The following is a 19,889-nucleotide window of genomic DNA, read 5'->3' as shown; positions in this document are numbered from 1 at the left end:
AAAATAAACGAACATAAAAAATAAGATTATTTGCTCGACTAGATTGTAAATCCATTCGTTTGCATTAATGTAAAATAAATACATAAATAAATAAAAAAGAGGGCTGTTTTTGTTGGAAAGTTGGTGGGATTGATTCTGGTGGACTGGACTGTTTCTGGAGCAGCTCCACCCAGTGGTTCTGCTGCGAGCAGCCTCTCGCCAGCTCCGACGAACCCGTGACCCTTGTGAGGATAAGCGGTTCAGCAAAACAATGGATAATGAGGCTTTCCTTTTTAATCTTTATGTTACTCTTATATTCAGGATACACATCGTTTCCTCGGCGTAAAATATTGATTTGAGGTCTAAAATTAAGCAACTTATTTATTTTAAGACCTGTATTATCAAGAATGGATAGTTGTGCGTGTTCCGTCATGGTAGGTGGCAGTAATGCACCTCAACGTTAGTTGCCATGAAGAAGAAGAAGAAGACGACGACGACGAAGAAGAAACACTCGCGCATGCGCTGTTGGGGAAGGTTTCACATTTTCATTATCGTGTAGCTAATTGACGAAGAATTGTTACAGATTTACTGTATCTGATTGTATTCGTAACACATAATTTTGACGCTTGTATCGCCTTTTTATTTCACCTCCCCGTCCGTCAATCAGAAGGCGCGATGAACTATTCTGACGATGACTCTGATGGGTATTTATCGAGTGAAGATGCTGATTACGTTCCATCAGGTGAGAACAGCCCGCTACAAAGACGTAAACTGTGTTTTGTGGCAGCAAATTATATTCCAAATATTATGAAATTGTGTTTTTATGTCACGGAGGTGTTAAACACGTAGCATAACCTTCCATACATCTTTCGCCTGGCTGAATTAACAGTGCATCTGCTGTTGGTTGCAGCCATATTTTGTCCCGAAAACAAGGACGGTCATAACTCGAGGTTCTACCGTGGTGGTCTATGCCCACAAAATCATTCCATATAAATCCGATCTGGGCAATCTTTACAGTCATTTCGCAATTACAATTAAGGGAAATCAGCCTGGTGACATTTTATTTGAATATTTTTAAACATGTCATAGTTTTCTTAAAATCTACTAATAAGTGGATTAAGTCGCAACAGGAACATTCTCAACCACAATTGGCTTCAGTCAAATGGGCTTATTTAATGGTCATGAAACTCAATGCCTTTAAGTATATTAATATCTTCCAAATCTTTATTGGAACCGGATATAATATTTGAACATCAAAAGTAAACTGATTGCTGTCAGCAAAAAATGTCTTTCATTGGAATCTGAAAGGATTATGAAGTGCATTTTTGATGTAGATGTGTTGTTTTGCTCGTGTTTCGTGTGAGAAATCATTTTATTTTTATTCTTATTTTGGTGTTTCTCCTCAGATGATAATGTCAGCGAGGATGATATCAATGAGTGCGAAAAGGAAGAGCCTTTGGACGAAAATGACAGTGTGCCGCATCCTGACAAAATTACTAAGAGGAGAAAAAAAGACAGCAATTTGAGGTTGGTTGACCTGGCAAATGGGAATGTAGACTTAAACGATCCACCACAATTAAGATGTGGTTTGCGTTTTGGATTTATGACCCACGGTTCGATACATGATTAGTTTTATCATTAATTTGTTCGTTCGTGCATTCATTCATCTTCTGAATCGCTTATCCTCACGTGGGTCGCAGATGTGGTGGACCCAGCCAATCGCAGGGCCCATCCAGACAAACAACCATTCACACCTATGTACAATTTGCAGTAGTCAGTCGCCCATCTATTCATGTTATTGGAATGTGGGAGGAAACCGGAGTACTCGGAGGAAACCCGGGAAGTCACGGGGAGAACATGCGAACTCCACACAGGAAGGCCGAAGCCTGAATCAAGCTCTGCACCTCTGAACTGTGAGGCGGACGTGGTACCCAGGGCTCCATCGTGCCGCCTGATTAGTTTTATTAATATAGTAATAAATAATATACAATTGTTAATGAATTTAAATAAACATTATGGATATAATCTAAATTATTCCACTATTTCTAATATAAATATGATGTAAATATGTATTTTCATTTCTTATATATTTATTTACTTATAAAAACGTCATTATATTTATCCAGCCATTATCGTTGATTGATTTATTGATTGATTAACACTTAGGACATTAATTTAATCGTAAATTTTGCATGTTTCGTTCTAATATTTTCAGAATATTTTAGCCCAATTTCATACTATAATGTGATAAAAAAAGGATAAGAAATAATTATATTTTTAAGTGTCTTCCCATTACATTTTTTGAACAGTAGTTTGTATATAAGTATTTACAGAATTATCTTGGTCAATGAACTATTATTCTCCACAGAAAAAGGCCAAAACGAGTGCTGAAAGTAGACAAAGAGGAGACGAATGGAGGTGTCACTGAAGAAGCTCAACCACTACAGGAAGATAAGGAAGAACTGACACAAATACAGAATAATCAGGAAGCTGCACAAAAGAAGCAATCAGATGACCTCTGGGCTCGTTTCTTGTCTGATGTTGCCCCCAGACCAAAAGCATCGATGGCTGCATCGCCAATTCATGCCACACCAGAGGTAACATAGCCATAATGCAATGTTTAATACCAGCTGTTGAATGTTTTTAAATGAAATTGTAAACTAAATTCTTTGTCGTGCCCTCGTCCCTGAGGGCACTGGCCCCACCCCCTGAAATATGCTTGGATTGAAAGCACAGCATTTAAAAGCAGCTAAAAACAAAAGAGTTAAAGATGTCTAAAATTAAAGTAAAGAAATCTAGAGTAGCATACTAAAATTGCTAAAAGAGCATAGTGCAAGAACAAGATTTTGGAAAATGCAATTGTAAAATTGCTTTGGGAAAAGAGCGTACTCTACTTTTTAGCCTGGATTCAAATGCATTTACACTAAATTGATATATTTTGGATGTTTATTTTATTTAGCAAATCTGAAGACCGTATAATACACGAATACAGGAGGGAAAATGCTTTGAGAGAGTGTATAATACATGGGTGCGTATTAGTAACTGGATTTTTGGTATTTAGGAACTTACGTTTCTTTAAGTTCTAACAAGCTGTTTTTTTCTTATGCTTCAGGCTCAGTCTTCTGTTTCTAGTGTTTGTAAGACAACTGAATCGCAGGAATCGGATCCAGCAAAAGTCACCATTGTTAAAGTTTTTGATTTTGCTGGAGAAGAAGTCAGGTACAAAATGTCATTATCCCTCCAAGAATGTTTGTTTTTCAAAACATAGTAAAACATTCTGTCGTTATCACAAACAGCTTTGGTGCAGAGCTTGAAAAATTAGTGGGCGGGAATGTTGACCGATATGCTTGAAAATCATTTTTTCTTTAATAGGTTATATTTTTAAGTTCTCAGCCCATTTTGCCCAATTCCACATTCATCAGTTGACCATTAACAAAACCACGTCCACAAACAGTCAAGGTCCGACAAGCTCCTGTAACATCGATCCATAAAATTTCTGTCAGCTGCCATGGAACCTTACCAAATAAGTTCCAACAAGCTGTGGACCACCCACATGCAAAATGATGAAGCAATGGGCTCATTGATTATGTAAAGCTGACACTTGGTAGACCAAAGGTTTGTCTAGTGGAGCTCCATTCTTTCCCCGCAATAGCCTCTAATGCGACATCAATGATAACTCTGTTTGAAAACCCCAGGCAATTATCACCCAAATTTATGTGCACTCATGTAGGCATGTGAAAAGATATTTTTTGGTTTCTTTTTTAGCTCAATTCTCTAGCCAAAGAGTGTGTCACGAGACAGTACACAGTACTGAGTTATATTCTCATTTGTCTTGGTCTGTCCCATCCCCCAAAAGCCAAAGGAAAAAGCATGATGTGCATTATGAAAGTTTGCGAGACGCAGAGAGAATATTTTTCAAGTTGATCAGATTTCACATTTTAGGACGTATATCATTTTTGATGACTATTTTATGAAAGATAAAACATTCATGAAGTACTGAAATACAGTACCTTGAGAGTAAGAGAATAATTCAATAATGAAATAAATATTTAACATAAATTATTTCTTGATTAAATAATGACATGCTAGATGACATAGTCAAACACAGTTAAACTAATTATTGAGTTTATTTACTTCAATAGTGGCCATTTTAGTTGCTCAATATATTTTTGAAGTCTTAAATTAGATTTTCCAAGATGTTAGCATTAATTATCCTTAAAAGGCATATCAACAAATGAAGGCATATACAGCGTAGCATTTTTTTTTCCCTTTAAAAACTTTTTAAATGTGAGTCCCATTTGTCAGTAAGAAACGTGTTTTCACTTTTGTGAGCTACTGTAGATGAAATTAAGTTAAATAAAGGCAAGCCTCAGATCTATACTGTTCAATTTATGTGCTGTCATGAGCCATTGCAAAATTCAAGGACAATTAAAAAAGAAATTACCAATCTTTTTGTCAAATACTTTTTGTATTGCATATTTTTTTCCAGTACAATTTTTGTCAAATACTTTATTTTATTGCATTTTTTTCAATACAATTCAGTGTCGTTGCAATCTGCAATTTATATTTTGTTTCCAAGTATTTTGCTTTTCTCTTTGTCTTTGTTCTCTGCAGCTTTCAATTTGCATATTTACTGTCGCTTGCTTTGTTAGGGTCAATAAAGAGGTACTAGCAGACTCCAGAGAAGCAAAGCTACATTTGAAGAGCCAATGTACAAAAGAAAAAATAGATGAAGAAAACCCCACATCTTCCAGCCAATCACCCTGTCCTGTCCCCAGGTACAGTATGATAAACCACACTAACCATTAAGTCCGTATCGCACTGACCAGCAAGGGCACGAATGTTGATTTGTAGGTGTCGTCACTTTTTTGAGATACTGTATGTATCTATTAACACATGCTGTATAGTGATTGTATAAAATCTAAAGAGAAATGTTTCCATTTTGTGTTAGCAGTTCTAAACGGCCAGCAGGGATGTCCAGTTTACTGAGTCGTATTGGGGGAAAGAAACAAAAAATGAGCACACTGGAGAAGTCAAAGTTGGACTGGAATGCTTTTAAATACGAGGAGGGCATCACAGAGGAGCTGGCAATCCACAACAGAGGTAGAGAAGGGTAAGAGACTATGATGATCTGTGTAATCCCTTTTCTGTTATAACTACAGCTCTGAAATGTATTTAAAAACCCTCTTCTATTTTGTATATTTTTGTATTTATCATTTATCCATTGAATGTTTAACATTTGTGGTTATTGTGAAGTTATTTTACAGTAACTGTCAATAAGTTAATGTTCTGAAAACACCTGAACCTCGATCACGCTTCAATTCCAATTCTTTCTGTCGAACGCGCTTGATCATGGGCCCCAATTTTTTTCGATGCAAATACTTTTTCAAGTAATTTTTTAAATGGATGATATAAGGACCATACGAACCTAAATGACTAGCGTCCTTTCTCTGTGGATTTCTGAAGATGGTCTCAAACCTTTCTGATTCTCCTTTGTCTATTAAGGTATGTGGAGCGGAAGAACTTCTTGGAGCGTGTTGATCACAGACAATTTGAGATGGAGAAAGCAGTGCGTCTAAAAAACATGAAACATTCCTCATAACCACCAGACTATAATTTCCTCTGTATTAAGCTCTTCTGTGTTGGGTATATTTCATTATTGGATTTGAGTTCGTAATAGTGTGACCTCAAGGTCAGGGTTTCTCTCTGTACTACAGTCAATGAAGGTGATCTGGTTTGCGGAAATGGGAAACTAGGAGCGCAATATCAAGTCATCCATCCCTTCTGCTGCTTTTAGTTATCAATTGTTTCTCTATTATCATTACTGTGTGTATGTAATAACGTTGACTCATCAAATCGAAACTTCCAGTGTAATGCCGCCTACTAAAATTGCGAATAAAGTAGCATGTGTATCCAAGTTTCAACAGACATGTTAAGAATTGTTAAATTGACTTTGCCCTTTGAGTCCTTAACTCACCTTAAACCCAGAATACCATCTGTATAATCCTAAAATCTTAGCCATTTTCTCAACACAATTTATCCTGCTAACGAACGTACAAAAATATTAAAAAACTGAAAACTCAACACAAAATTTAGCCTGCTAACAGCCATAAATCAGAAAAAAAACTGAAAACTTAAAAAAAAAATTGTGATTTAAAGATTTCAAGTAGAGCTGAAATGGAAAAAAATATCACGAAATATGTGATGAGTCAATCTTATTTAGAATGCTTTTCACCCTGTGATGTCACGCTTTGGCTTTTTCCAGTGCTACTTACAGCTTGTGTAAATAATCAGTCCACTTCCAAAATGTACTTCAGAATGCATATGTAGTATTTGACATTACTACCATACAGTTTCTTGAATATTTGATTGATACAGTATATGCCTGGTTCTTTTATCTTTAATGTTCACTCTGCTAATAGTAACCAACGGAAGCCTGCATGTTTCGGTTGAAGCATTTGAGATGCCTGAAAGATTGAGACACCCCTGTGCAGCCCTTTCTTCAAGATTGCAGAAGAACGTTTAACCCCCTCACCCAGGATTCACCCACAAGGGGGACGGGACAACTCTGCCCAGCCCATGTGATTGTGGTTCTACAGCCTGAAATAAACCAGTAAGTGTGCCATGTATGCTATTGATAAGATGCCATCGTCATAGATTAATAAATTATACAGGGTGTCCCACAAAATGACCTCATTTCACAGCCCAGTAGCAAATCTTGTTGAAATAACCGTTTTTTTTTTTTACAGAATGTGTCAAAACAGATCAGGATTTTTACACTCAGAATAAACTGGTCAGCTCCTGAGCTGTTCAATTTAATTGAGCTGGACCTATTATAATCAAGAAGCAATTCGGGGACCACTGCTTTGGCGTAATATTAGTTTATTTTGCACCAAAGGAGGAGAGACCTGTACAGGCTATTTATTTGCATCTGTATGTCTATTTTGGGAATCTCAGCGACATTTGACATGATTTGGATGGGTAAATAATTAACAAAATTAACTGGAAAATATATCCAGCCTAATATTTTATTTATTTATTTATTTAAATGCTAAAATTTTCCATTTCCAATTTCGCGGACCACATGCAATACCGTCTCGGACCACTAGAGGGCAGCGGACCACCGGTTGACAACCCTAACCCTGTCCTAGAAAATTGCTATTTTCTAGGGAATTGCTATTAAAATGTGGTTTTTTTGGGGGGGGGGGGTGCAGTCATTAATTAGACTACTTGGAAGAATTGGAGGGGTGAAAAAGCCACAGAAAAATCTATCAAAATTTTAGTATTAAGCACTAGATTGGAATATGTTACTGCAGTTCGTATTGGCAATCGACATTTCATAAACTGCAGCATTGGCTTCGTGCACATGACAAAATTGAATACAATTATGTGAATTGAATTGTGAACTCCACATCATCGTATCACTGTGACGGTCACTACTGTCTTGTCCTCCTCTTGCTTTAGTGCACATACATTCCACAAACAAACTTTTCTTAAATGTTCCGTTTCCGCCTGCGCCATTGGGATTTAAAGGAAACGAACTCACTGTCCTTGTAAAAAAAAAAAAAAAAATACAAAAAAAATATATCTTTACTGGCGGGAATGATCTTCCATACATTTCATCATAAAAAGGCGTCACTGGTGTAACGGAGGCAAGATTTTATTTTACATACAAAAACATGAGGTTTGGAGTCTGGACAGACCTACACAGAACTGGATCGACATGAGGCGGTCCCTTTATGTCCTACTGTTTCGTCGGTAAATACACCAACAGATGTGGTGGACTGTTCCAGTTGACAAGCGTCCACTGCCTATTATCGAGCGGATGTTTAGAATAAACGTAGATTATACGCTCTTTTATTTTAATCGAAAACGTTTTTGTTGTTATACGTACGTAAATGAAATAGGGCGAAACTGCTGACTTGCATTAAAAACACTATTGTTACCTTAAGAAGCTTTTGTCGAGGAATTAACGAGGCCGAATTGAGTAGGCTCTCTTTTTTATTATTATAAAATTTTTAGAAGAGGAAGAGGGACGAACTCACTGGGAGCCATGGATACACCTTTTTCCGCTGAAAATGCCTTAAGTAATCGCCGTGTGTGGAAAAAGGCTTAAAGGAACCACCATTCGTTCTACAGCCAGGATCAATAAACCAGCTAAATGTCTGTCCCTGTAAGTATGGCAACTGTCGCTCTCAATAACTACTGTATTTCCCTTACATGTGTATTATTCTATCGTATTCTGTGTTAAATGTCGCCTTTAGGTTTCTGTTAAACAAGAAGGGAATTGTCATTCGTCAGACCACCACCCACTACATCGAAATAACTTGAACCATATATGAATTTCGACCTAAATGTATTTTTATTAATCAAATTGGTAACAAAATGTAGTGTCCTGAATGTTCTCAGAAACCCACTGACTTTATAGCCACATGCTGGGAACGGAGAGCATGCAGGCCAGGCATGCAGACCGATACTTGTATATATGTGATCTGAGCTTGAGTTTTAAGATCTACTATATATATACAATTTCTGTGTCTTGACTGCTGGCTGGTTGAATTACCCTTTTGGGATTTTACAAATGCAATATGAAGATATATTATTCATATGCATATTTATGTTACATAACAACCATGTTTGAAGAAAACACCCACCCATTACAGGGTATCCACTCTCAAATCAACTTTTTTTACTTGTAAAGTGTATAAATGGGTGTTTACTAGTGCTATCTACATCCTTGTCATTCCTTAGGTGCAGGTTTGTTGAAATCTTGAAATTGGGGCCAAAAAACATCTTCAGGTTAAACACGACACTGCATGTGAATTTGGCTTTCTGTCCTCTTGATTTGACAAGCAGGGAATCCTGGCGTTGCTTCCGGAATCTTGACATTGTCGATCTGCCTCTGGGATATAAAAACAGCTCAGTCTTGCTCACGCCTCCATAGCAAGTTGGAGTTGGAAATGTGAACATATTCACATCAAATTTCAGGATAGTGATTTATTAGCGTAGCATTCGTTTCGTTTATTTAGCATCGTGGAGCACTGGTTAGCATAGGTCAGAGGTTGTGGGTTTGATACGGCTCCGGCCTTCCTGTGTGGAGTTTGCATGTTCTCCCCGTGCCTGTGTGGGCTTTCCCCGAGTACTCCAGATTCCTCCCACAGTCCAAAAACATGCATGATTGACCATTCCAAATTGTCCGTAGGTGAGATTGTGAGTGAAAATAGTGGTTCGTCTATGTGTGACCTGCGATTGGCTGGGAACCAGTTAAGGGTGTCCCCCACCTTCTGCCCAGCTGAGATAGGCTCCAGCACACCTGTGACCCTTGTTCGGAGAAGCGGTTCATAAAATGGATTTGGGTTAAATGTGACACACTGAAAGAAAACACTGGTTCTGCCATATGTACTTCCCGCATAGCGAAACCATTGTTTTCTTTCTATGGCAACTGTTGGCGGGACTTTATTTTCTATCACAGTTATAGACTTGTGTGAAAACCAGTTCTTCCAGATTTTAAGAGATAATGTTTCAATCTCGCTTTCTATTAATCTAGCCTGATAGGAGATCGACAAAAATAAATACCTAAATACCAAACTCTGGCGCTCGAGGCATATCAATAACTACAGAGTAGAGAATGAACGAGATGCAAATCCCACTTTACCGTTTCAAGATATCTATTGCCTTCTGAGTCACACTCTTGATGGCATAATAAATGATCAAGTGGAACATTTTTCTTCTCTGCATGCACATCACATCAGATAGACTGAAGTCGCATTTAATATAGAATGTGAATGCTTACCCATAAAATCGAATTATACCCCAAAATCCAAATTGAGCATTAAGACCAGTGGTGTGAACGTAGTCTTATTTAAAAATATCCAGCAACGACTATTACCTATTCATTTTTTGGTTGATCATGCTTTGCTTTTTTCCGTTGAAATAGTGGTTAAACTGACTCTGTCGAGGCCCTTTAGTATGTTCTCCGTGAGCTGCTCTAATTTGTAAGAGCCACAAAAGTATTTCAGTAAAAGCCACTGACACAAGGATTATTTTGCAAGATGAATACAACACTCGTCACTGAGTGTGATCTAATTAGTGATAGTTAGCGACATCAGTAGATCAAATATTAATTATGATTGTGATATCACTCATACACAATAGTTAACTAAAAAAGAAGACAAATGTAAAAAATACACTTACACAGTAAAACAGGAAAGCTTTCTGTGGCTATTTTAACTAATACTTTATAGGGAAACATTTTAATAATTCAAATATCTATTGTATTGTGTATCTAAATATATTGTGACTTTTCTGAAATAATTTGATAGAGTTAAATAAGGATTTCAATTCCAGCAGGAAAGGCACAAAACTGGGAAAAGATCTTGAAAAAATCTTTGTTCATGAATGAAGAACTTGCCATAAAGCATGAGAAAATTAATTGCATATTCAAAATGACCACTTGAGTTACTACAATAGCAAGCAACATCCTTCACATTAAAAAGATAGGGGGTCTCAGATGCTTCAAAGAAGTAAATCATTAAATCAGACCGAAATTGTTTAGTGGCCGGATTGGATAGAGGAAATTTCTGGACCCAACTGTAAGTGACGTATTGAGTTACACACTCCTCCCACTCTTCCTCAGGCGAGAGGGAGGGCACCAGAAGGGGCAAGACGTAACAAACAACAGTCTCATTCTTGTCGTGTGAGATCACAGAGCAGTAGAATGTGTCGGGATCTGCCAGATAATTGAGGGCAAGATTGCACAAGAAAGGAGAAGAAATTCACTGACAAAGGGGGGGAGGACGTAGGAAATACGTGGACTGAGGGAGCTTGTGGTAAGGAGACTCAACTTCATGACATTGGTTGGAAATATATTTTACAAGGATTCAGAGAGCTGCAACAAGAGAAAATGAACTTTCTGGTGAGTATGGGTTTTATGGTGTTCTTGTCATACATTCATCTTTTAGCATTTTTAGTTTTAGTTTGGTGTACTTACTATCAATGTGAAAGTGCTTTGGCAGGACTTGCTCAATCACAGCTGAGTACAAACTTGGAAAAGTGAGTGAGATTCCGGTGTGAAGGGAAAGAAAATGTGTCCGGAGTTGGAATTCCTACCTTTGATTGACTCCTATGAGTAATAATAATAATCATATAATAATAATCATAATAAATGAGACATACTAAGGTTCAGAAAATGTTAAATGCAGTGAAAGTTTATCACATTAACATGGAAACACAAACACACACGCACACACTGTCAAGCCCGCAAATAAATACCCCAGGGGTATGAATAATTTTGGGCGTAATTCTATTTAGTCGATTTGCAGCATGGATCGGCCAATAGTACAGCATACACATCCAAATTTAATATACACGTTCAAAGCATTAATATGCCACTTATGTCACTGCAAGGACAAATAGTTAATTGTTTATTTTTCTACACACAATGTAGCATTGTGTAATCCTTCCATTTTGAAAATGTTTTCAGACAAATTTTATACCTCAGGGTCATAGTCTAGAGCAGGGGTGTCAAACTTCTTTTTGGCGGGCCGCATTGTAGTCATAGCTTCTTTCGGAGGGCCATTATGACTATCGATCCTAATAAATGTATGAACACCTCATATTATATACAGTAAAAGCTACAAAACAAACTGACAAATAACTCGTTTTCAAATCAGATGAGTAAAAACTGGTCAAATATTTAAAGAAAAAGATATTATTAAAAGTGAAGACAATTTGCACTTCTAGTAATGACACACGAATTTTATGCACAATTTGTCTTTGCGGGCCACATAAAATGATATGGCGGGCCGTATCTGGCCCCGGGCCTTGAGTTTGACACCTGTGGTCTAGAGCGGCACACATGCAACAGAAATGTATTCAACCATACATGAATGACGTGATGAACAGTCCTAGCATCCTCTGATAAATTAAAAGAAAAAGTAGTCATGAAGTGACTGGAGCTGGGCGACCAAATGCCGCTTGGACCAGGGTTTATTGAAGAACTCAAAAGATAAACTATATATGCTCGACTAGGGACGTGAATAACTGAACAGAAAGACCAGAACAGACTGGCGACTAGAAACGAGACGAGAGACGAGAGCAATCCGACAGGGAGTAACACGCAGACCGGACTTAAATACATGACAGGTAACGAGAGGCAAGTGACAGCGATTACATAGATTGTGAGCAGACACAGGAGGGGAGGGGCGAGCGCACAGACACACAAACTGAAACTAAGACTTTAAAACAAGAAAACAAACTGTGACAGATCTTGACCGTGTCGTGTAAATGTTCGATTGTAAAATGTACACTTTTCCTGATTGTTTTGGTCCAATATGAATTGTAGTGTCAAAAGTAACTCACTATAACAGAGTAAAGCACCGCATCTCCACAGTCACTCAAGTCAAAGAGCGTGGCCTTATCCAGGTTTAAGTTTCTCTGTGTCTATTTTATGTCTATTGCAGAATGTGCTGGCCAAGGCTTTATACGACAATGCTGCAGAATCTCCAGATGAACTGTCATTCCGCAAGGGGGACATTCTGACTGTATTGGAACGTGACACACAAGGACTAGATGGCTGGTGGCTCTGTTCACTTCACGGTCGCCAAGGCATTGTCCCTGGCAACCGTCTTAAGCTCCTTGTTGGCATGTACGAAAAACAGCAAGAACATGGAAGTCCTTGTACGACAGATCCAGTCCCATCCTGTCCCACTTCCCAGATGCAGCGACCTGCACCCCAAGCTCAGTATACATCGATGCCATCTATTTACTCCACGCCCAATCCAGCACAGTTCAAATCAGATTCCGTCTACATGATTCCACCATTGCATGGCCCCAAGCCTAGCCCCCAAATTCTGTACCAAGTTCCCTCTGGCCCAAGTGGAACAACTCTTAAGGTCAACTCCGAACCAACCGTTAAGGGCCCAGCTCTAACACCAATTCAGTCTGAGATATCAAGGGAGGATGTCTATCAGGTGCCACCTTCTTTAGGTCTGGGGCTAAACCAGGGAGTCACCCAGTCTGTTTCTTCAGTTTTTCCAGGCACTGGGAAGGATATTTACCAGGTGCCCCCCTCTCTGGAAAAGAGCACCAGGGAGGATAGCAAGACACTTAGTAAGGTAAGGAAAAAAATTCTACAATCATGTTTGCTGTGGAGATGTGGTAACAAATGGACCCAAGTGCAGGAGACCATGCAAGAGTCTAGGATTGAAAGAAAACAATATGTAGTCTTGCCACCAGTCATTTGTAATTCTTTGACTCTTGATACATTCTAACCTGTTTTTTCTTTTTAGTCTGTTGCTGCTACTCAACCAGGCTCGGTCTATGTCTGCAACACGGAGAAGGCAGACAATAAGTATGATGTTCTACCCAGGCATCAATTTTCAACCCAGCAGGATGTATATGATGTCCCTCCTACCCGTGACAAATACAACATGCAGGTCAGTTTATATATTCATATGACTAATTTACCTGAAGCACTGGTAGCTGCAAGACTCATGCAGCCCCAGACCATCACAGTTCCATCACAATGCAAGACAACGTTTTCCTCCTCACCTGTTTGCCACGCGTGACACGTTTTCATAATGAACCACCAGACAAGCATTGCCATCTGCTTCTCAACCCATCTTTGTCGTTTGATGTGACAGTTCTACTGCTAGCTGACATTGAAAATGGGATCTCTTTGTTCCAGGTTTATGATTTCCCACCCACGGTCAGTAAAGATGTTTCCGTCACTCATCTAATAAAAGAGGAGACCTATGATGTGCCATCCCATTTGACCAAAAAGAAACTTCAAACCTCAGCTGTTCCTGGCCAATATATGTTTAGTAGTCCAAATGAAGACCACAAACCAATTACAATGCCTGAGGATGTGTATGATGTGCCACCTCCTACATTCGCCAAAAAGCACGGAGGAAGAGAGAACGTTAGCCAGCTGGCCCAGGAAATATACAACTTTCCAACTCGAGTGCACCATGGAGGTCAACCTACCCAGGATGTTTATGACTTCCCAAGAGATCAAGAGGAGCGAGGAGAGAGAGAATGCACAAATATCTATGATGTCCCACCACAGGTAGGGGATACAATTCATGTGCAATACACAGACCCAGGCAAATCATCTAAGTTTGGCATATCTCATGGCACTCCATCTACTGTCAAGATGACTGTTTCTTCAGTTTATCAGCAGTAGTGTGACTACCCTTCACGTTGTAGACATTCCATTACAGTGATTACTGCACCAATCAATATATTAACTCCACTGTCAATGTGTAGTGACTGTAACATGGTTATGTGTTTTAGGTGGTTCGTGATGGCCAGGAGCCGCACAGGGCATCCAAGCGACTTTCTGCTTCAAGCACAGGGAGCACACTGAGCAACAATTCGGCTTCATCCTTAGACCTCCTCCCTGCCACTGACAATGAACTGTTCTCCTCATCTTCTGCCTCTGGCGCATTTACTGGAAAACCTCTTCTGCTAGACCTGGACCCGGCCATGGAGCGCCTGTCCCGCCTTCAACAGGCCGTTGAGTTAAGTGTCTCCATAATGATGTCATTTGTCACAAGCAACTGGCGTAGCCCAGATAGCCTGGAGGGGAATCTTCCAGCTATTCACCAGGCTGCTGACCGGGTATGCTTCACTCTCAGAGACTTTCTCGAATTTTCTCGGGGTGCCGTAACAAATGCAGGCCAGGCCACTGACCGCTCCCTGCAGACCAAATTGGGCCGACAAGTGGGCAAATTGGAGGAGGTCTTTCAGAGTTTAACTTCGCAGACTCAGAGTTTAGATGCCATTTCTTGGTTACATACGGAACTGGCCAAACCACAACCAGGTGGAGATGTCTTAGATCAACTGGTAATGACAGTGCGTGGAATCCCAGATGACACCAAGCAACTTGCTTCCTTTCTCCATGGCAATGCCTCGTTGCTCTTCAAACGGAGTCACCAACAACATTTACCGCTTCCTCCACTGCCAGGAGGGATTAGCTCTCACGTGACAGGATCAGAAAGTGGGAGCTCTCAAGCAGGACAGAGGATAAGCATTCAGTCACGACCTTTACCCTCGCCCCCAAAGTTTGCTGCTGCAGAGGAAGAGGAAGGTGTTGACAGTCCTTACGAGACCACCGAGGAAGGTTGGATGGAGGATTATGACTATGTGCATCTACAGGTATATAGACATTATCATTCAGTTACATACAGTTAGATGTGGACAAAAGGGTTGTGAGGCGTATATTAACCAACAGCAATTAATTTGGGGTTCTAAGCCATTTTAAGCTACATACAGTGATAAAAAAAAATCACAGCATAAAACTTTTTTGTACATTTACAAAGGCCATAATCTAAAGCTTAGTAAAGAAGTTTTTGACTGAAATTACTAAAAACAGGTTTTGTGGTGGGTGGGGCAGAAATTCTAAACCATTCTAAAAATATACCATGAATAACAAAACACTCTTAAATGACAAATGAGGAGTGGTAAAAATGTATACTGTCACTGTTCAGCCTCACACATCTCGTCATTATGTAACATTAACTAGGTGTCACACTGACACATTAAACCATTAATGCAGTGGTGAACATTCAACCACTTGACCAAGTAGGAGTCATTGTGTTGTTTTGCCAGGGTAAGGAAGAGTTTGAGAAGAGCCAAAGACAGCTCATGGAGAAAGGCAGCATAATCAAAAACAAGACGCAATTGGAGCAACAACAGGTGCGTGTGTTTTTGTGACCTTTGAGATTGTCAAATATCCACCCAGCTTTTTAAATGTGTGGCACAAATTAAAAACTCTTTTTTTTTTTTAATTTTCAGATTTGTTGCAGTTAAATTACTGAAAGCATAAGACCAATTAAAATGAATCACAAAGGAAATTTAATTTAACTATACTATCAAATGCAATTCCGAAAGATGATTTCATTTATTAAGTGGGGGGAGGGGGCCTAAAGTGTTTGTACCAATTATTGAAACTCAGTGTTTGTAATAAGCGGTGATGACAGCAGAATTCATTGCAGCAAGTCATCCAGGTCCTGAAAGAGCAAAGCAGAACCCGACCATCAAACTGCCACCACTGGCATGATTTTCTTTTTATTAAATGCCCTTTTTCGATTGTAACAGGTAGCGCACCCTCCAAAAAGATCAACTTTGTCTTAGTCATCAAAGGTGTTTCTTGGCAAATTAAGATGAGCATTTATGTTTTTTCTCCCATGGGACCAGAATTTTGAAGTACCGTGATTTATATCAATTTAAATTGTGCAATTAACTACCACACTCTCTCCATCTAATATAACAGATCAAACAGTTTGAACGACTCGAGCAGGAAGTGAGCCGACCGATCAACAATGACATGACTGGCTGGGTTCCATCAATGATTCATCCTCAAGGCAACACGCATACTCAAAATGGCTCCTCCAAATTGTGCCAAGCCGACCGCCAACTTCTTCTTTTCTACCTCGAGCAGTCTGAGCAGAACTTCACAACCGTTAACAATGCTATTGATGCCTTTTTCACTGCTGTCAACTCCAATCAGCTGCCCAAGGTCTTCGTGGCTCACAGCAAGCTCGTCATCCTCAGTGCACACAAGCTAGTTTTCATTGGCGACACGCTATCCCGTCAAGCCAAGTCACCTGAAGTCCGAGCGGAGGTAGGTCAGAGCAGCAACACCCTCTGTAATAAGCTCAAAGACATCGTCATCAGTACTAAGACAGCAGCACTGCAATATCCATCACCTGGAGCAACCAGGGAAATGAGTGAAAAAGTGAGGGAACTGGCAGGATGTACACAGCAATTTAAAATGGTGCTTGGACAGCTCTTGACGCTATAGACTGACCAAGAATCACATGCTATTGACGAAAGAGCAATGCCAAAGTCAGGAATTGCTCTCTGGCATGTAAGTGCATACCAAGCAGCATAATTCACAGAGGACAGGGCCACTGCATTTCATTATTTATGCTTTTATGTAATATAGCTCAAGAGGTCCCATGGAACTCTGGATCAAATGAGTCTGTGACTTTTTCTGACACACATATATATATATATGTGTGTGTGTGTGTGTTATTTTAGAAATTCTAGAACGACAAAAATGTCAAGTAAGAATATCACTCAGCACAGGCCCTGAGCAAAAGTGGGGAAAATATGTAAATAAATTGTAGATGTTTGTGAGTTGTTGTTGGACAATTCCATTGATAACATACTGACTCATTGTGATCGTAACAGATGGATCAGGTGGACGTCATGGCTTTGATTCGCAGTAGAAGTAGTTGAGTCCTTGTGTAAGATGCTGAGGCACGACTTGCCATAAGATGCTGCACTCAGTGTGTAAATGATCTCATGGTACTCCTAAAGCCTTAGATAAGTAAAGTACATATCAGAAATATATAAATTCCTGTGTTGGTTACGTTTATTTTGTTTGTTTTTTGAGTGTCTGCCATCTGCAGGGTGTCCGGGCTCTCCCTTCGAGATAGGGTGAGAAGCCCGGTCATCCGCGAGGGACTCTGAGTTGAGCCGCTGCTCTTCCACGTTGAAGTGGCTCGGGCATCTGATTAGGATGCCTCCTGGACACCTCCCTGATGTGGTGTTCCAGGCATGTCTCACCAGTAAGAGACTTAGGACACGCTGGAGAGACTATGTTTCTCTTCTGGCCTGGGATTGCCTTGGGATCCCTCCACAAGAGTTGGAAGAAGTGATTGGGGAGAGGGAAGTTTGGGCTTCTCTGCTCAAGCTGCTGCCCTTATGACCCAAAGTGGTAGAGGATGGATGTTTGGTCTTTTGAACGATTCCACTATTACTGTCTTACACTGTTAAAATGACTGCTGTGAACAAGGTCCATAAACAAATGCTAGTGGTGTCGAAAACCTCTGCATGGTCTTGACTCGAAACATAATAAACATAGTATAGAATACTACAGTCTCATCCATAAATGATCATTGATATGCAAAATTGACAACCCTGGAAATAATCAGGTTGTCTTTTGCAAAATGAGACTGAAGCCATTTATTTCAAACTTTTTATACATTTCATGTGAATGAACAGAGTTGTTCAAAGTCAACATTCTGTTAAACCTATTTTGAAAGTCATACTAGTGATGCTACAAACAACGTTAAAACATTTTCCACCTTGAATTTACACTTTAAAGTATGAAAATGTAGTTTCAAATACAAAATAATTGTTGTGTTATAATAGCTGTGGTATTGTCTACCACCTGAAAAAATACTTAAGTACTACACTAATCGAATTTAAAACACAGTAACGTAGTAGGCAGAAGTGTTCATTAAATATAAAACAGAAGTCTTATTTCTAACGAAAAGAAAAAGTATATTTATGGCAAGCTACTGTAACAATGTGCATGATATAAAAATTAGCCGCGGTTAAAAAAGCTGTACTTAATGATTCAATTCAAATATATCGCACAAGAAAGTAAACAATGAGCAAGGTGCATAAAAGCAGTTTAATTAAATGCAAATGTATTGTACTATGATTTATACTTTAACAGAACTGAACTGTGCTTGATTACATTGATTGATTAAAAGTGGGGGTAACAGGCTGTATGCATCGCTCCAGGTTTCTAGTGGTAAATTCTATTGCATGTCTTAAATGTGTTTGATTTGATTTAATTTGGTGATTATTTCTCATCACCAGAAATAACTCATGTACCACACTTGGGTAACCATTAATCAAAGGGAATGGTAAATAAATAGGCTTCTCTTGTATCATGCATTTCTACCTTCAAGGTATCCAAAGCACCTTTCTGCCACAATTTTATACACTATGCAGTATTGTCATCATAAAGATATAACAGCTCATTTACACAATGACGCAGCACCAGGAGCAACGAAAGCGTTCGTATACTCGAGGATGCGTCAGATGGGGATCAAACTTGCAACCTTTGGATTGCGGGACAGCCACTTTACTACCCAAACTGTATGTATATGTATTTGTTATTTCATTGGCGATGTGGTCAATGTAATAAATGTACACCCTCATAGTTAGTTTGTAGCGTGTTTATTTACAGCATTTTATTTACAGCGTTGTCCCATCCATCAGGTAAAGTGACTGCAACATCCATCAAATGGCATTACCATGCTGTTAGTAGGAGTTTCCTGACAATTCCTCTGTTAAAGCAGTGTTTCCCAACCAGTGTGCCGCGGCAACCGGAGATTGCATTGACCTAATTTTCACATGATCCTTTTTTACATTTTGCGTTTGACACTGACAGGTTAGGGCTCTTCTTGTGTAAGTTTAATTTGTTATGGTTTTTCTTTTGTAAGTTTAACTTTGGGTACTTCGAAAGTGTCATTTTAAATTGGACTTTGCTGTGTTCGTGTACACAATGTGTTTTGATGACATTTGCTGTGAGAGCTAGGGTTAGTGCTACGGTTAGGTTTAAAGCTAGGGTTAGGGTTACAGCTAGGGTTAGGGTTAGCTCTAACCCTAAACCCTGGGTCTAGCTCTAACCCTCGCCCAAACCCTAACTCTAACCCTCGCTCTAACCCTAACCCTGGGTCTAGCCCTAACCCTAGCTCTAACCACCTAGCTCGAACCCGAACCACCTAGCTCTAACCCTTGCCCAAAGCCTAACCCTAGCTCTAACCCTAGCTCTAACCCTAACCCGGACCCTAGCTCTAACCCTAACCCTAGCTCTAACCAAAACCCGGACACTAGCTCTAAACCTAACCCTAGCTCTAACCAAAACCCTAACCCTAGCCCTAACCCTAGCTCTAGCCCTATCCCAAACCCTAACCCTAGCTCTAACCGTAACTCTAGCTCTAATCCTAACCCTAACCTGGACCCTAGCTCTAAATCTAACCCTAGCTCTAACCAAAACCCTAACCCTAACCCTAGCTCTAACCAAAACCCTAACCCTAGCTCTGACCCTAGCTCTAACCCTAACCCGGACCCTAGCTCTAACCCTAGCTCTAGCTCTAATC

General features: G+C 39.5%; 2 protein-coding genes across 6 annotated transcripts; both read left to right on the top strand.

The window, feature by feature from the left end:
• Positions 1 to 478: 478 nt before the first annotated feature.
• On the top strand, positions 479 to 5,903 carry cfdp1 (chromatin remodeling protein CFDP1). 2 transcript variants are annotated; one of them, XM_088378069.1, is made up of 7 exons: positions 479 to 721; positions 1,386 to 1,506; positions 2,348 to 2,576; positions 3,092 to 3,198; positions 4,632 to 4,757; positions 4,931 to 5,092; positions 5,485 to 5,903. In XM_088378069.1, exons 1-7 carry the CDS (start codon positions 655 to 657, stop codon positions 5,579 to 5,581), a joined length of 909 nt encoding a protein of 302 aa, XP_088234195.1. In that variant the 5' UTR covers positions 479 to 654; the 3' UTR covers positions 5,582 to 5,903. The 2 variants fall into 2 exon arrangements, with proteins under 2 accessions (XP_088234195.1, XP_088234196.1); XM_088378070.1 differs by having other exon boundaries at positions 480 to 721; positions 4,934 to 5,092.
• Positions 5,904 to 6,052: 149 nt separating this feature from the next.
• On the top strand, positions 6,053 to 18,946 carry bcar1 (BCAR1 scaffold protein, Cas family member). Of its 4 annotated transcripts, none has more exons than XM_088378066.1 (8): positions 6,053 to 6,592; positions 8,002 to 8,152; positions 12,441 to 13,094; positions 13,269 to 13,415; positions 13,667 to 14,047; positions 14,275 to 15,138; positions 15,592 to 15,678; positions 16,256 to 18,946. In XM_088378066.1, exons 2-8 carry the CDS (start codon positions 8,141 to 8,143, stop codon positions 16,784 to 16,786), a joined length of 2,676 nt encoding a protein of 891 aa, XP_088234192.1. In that variant the 5' UTR covers positions 6,053 to 6,592; positions 8,002 to 8,140; the 3' UTR covers positions 16,787 to 18,946. The 4 variants fall into 4 exon arrangements, with proteins under 4 accessions (XP_088234192.1, XP_088234193.1, XP_088234191.1 ...); XM_088378067.1 differs by lacking the exon at positions 6,053 to 6,592 and adding an exon at positions 7,553 to 7,737; XM_088378065.1 differs by lacking the exon at positions 6,053 to 6,592 and having other exon boundaries at positions 7,553 to 8,152.
• The last annotated feature ends 943 nt before the right edge of the window (positions 18,947 to 19,889 follow it).

The sequence above is a fragment of the Syngnathus floridae genome, chromosome 6 (assembly GCF_059516105.1).
Source record: "Syngnathus floridae isolate MCC-2025c chromosome 6, RoL_Sflo_1.0, whole genome shotgun sequence".
NCBI classification, from domain to species: domain Eukaryota; kingdom Metazoa; phylum Chordata; class Actinopteri; order Syngnathiformes; family Syngnathidae; genus Syngnathus; species Syngnathus floridae.
The sequence above is the reverse complement of the archived record's forward strand: the minus strand, read 5'-3'. Positions and strand labels throughout refer to the sequence as shown.

Excerpts from the sequence above, each read along its gene's own strand:
- cfdp1 (XM_088378069.1), top strand. The coding sequence starts at position 655 with ATGAACTATTCTGACGATGACTCTGATGGGTATTTATCGAGTGAAGAT. Across the intron at positions 2,577-3,091 it reads CAATTCATGCCACACCAGAG|GCTCAGTCTTCTGTTTCTAG; the intron begins GTAACATAGCCA and ends CTTATGCTTCAG. Across the intron at positions 3,199-4,631 it reads TTTGCTGGAGAAGAAGTCAG|GGTCAATAAAGAGGTACTAG; the intron begins GTACAAAATGTC and ends TTGCTTTGTTAG.
- bcar1 (XM_088378066.1), top strand. Across the intron at positions 13,095-13,268 it reads ATAGCAAGACACTTAGTAAG|TCTGTTGCTGCTACTCAACC; the intron begins GTAAGGAAAAAA and ends TTTTCTTTTTAG. Across the intron at positions 15,139-15,591 it reads ATGACTATGTGCATCTACAG|GGTAAGGAAGAGTTTGAGAA; the intron begins GTATATAGACAT and ends TTGTTTTGCCAG.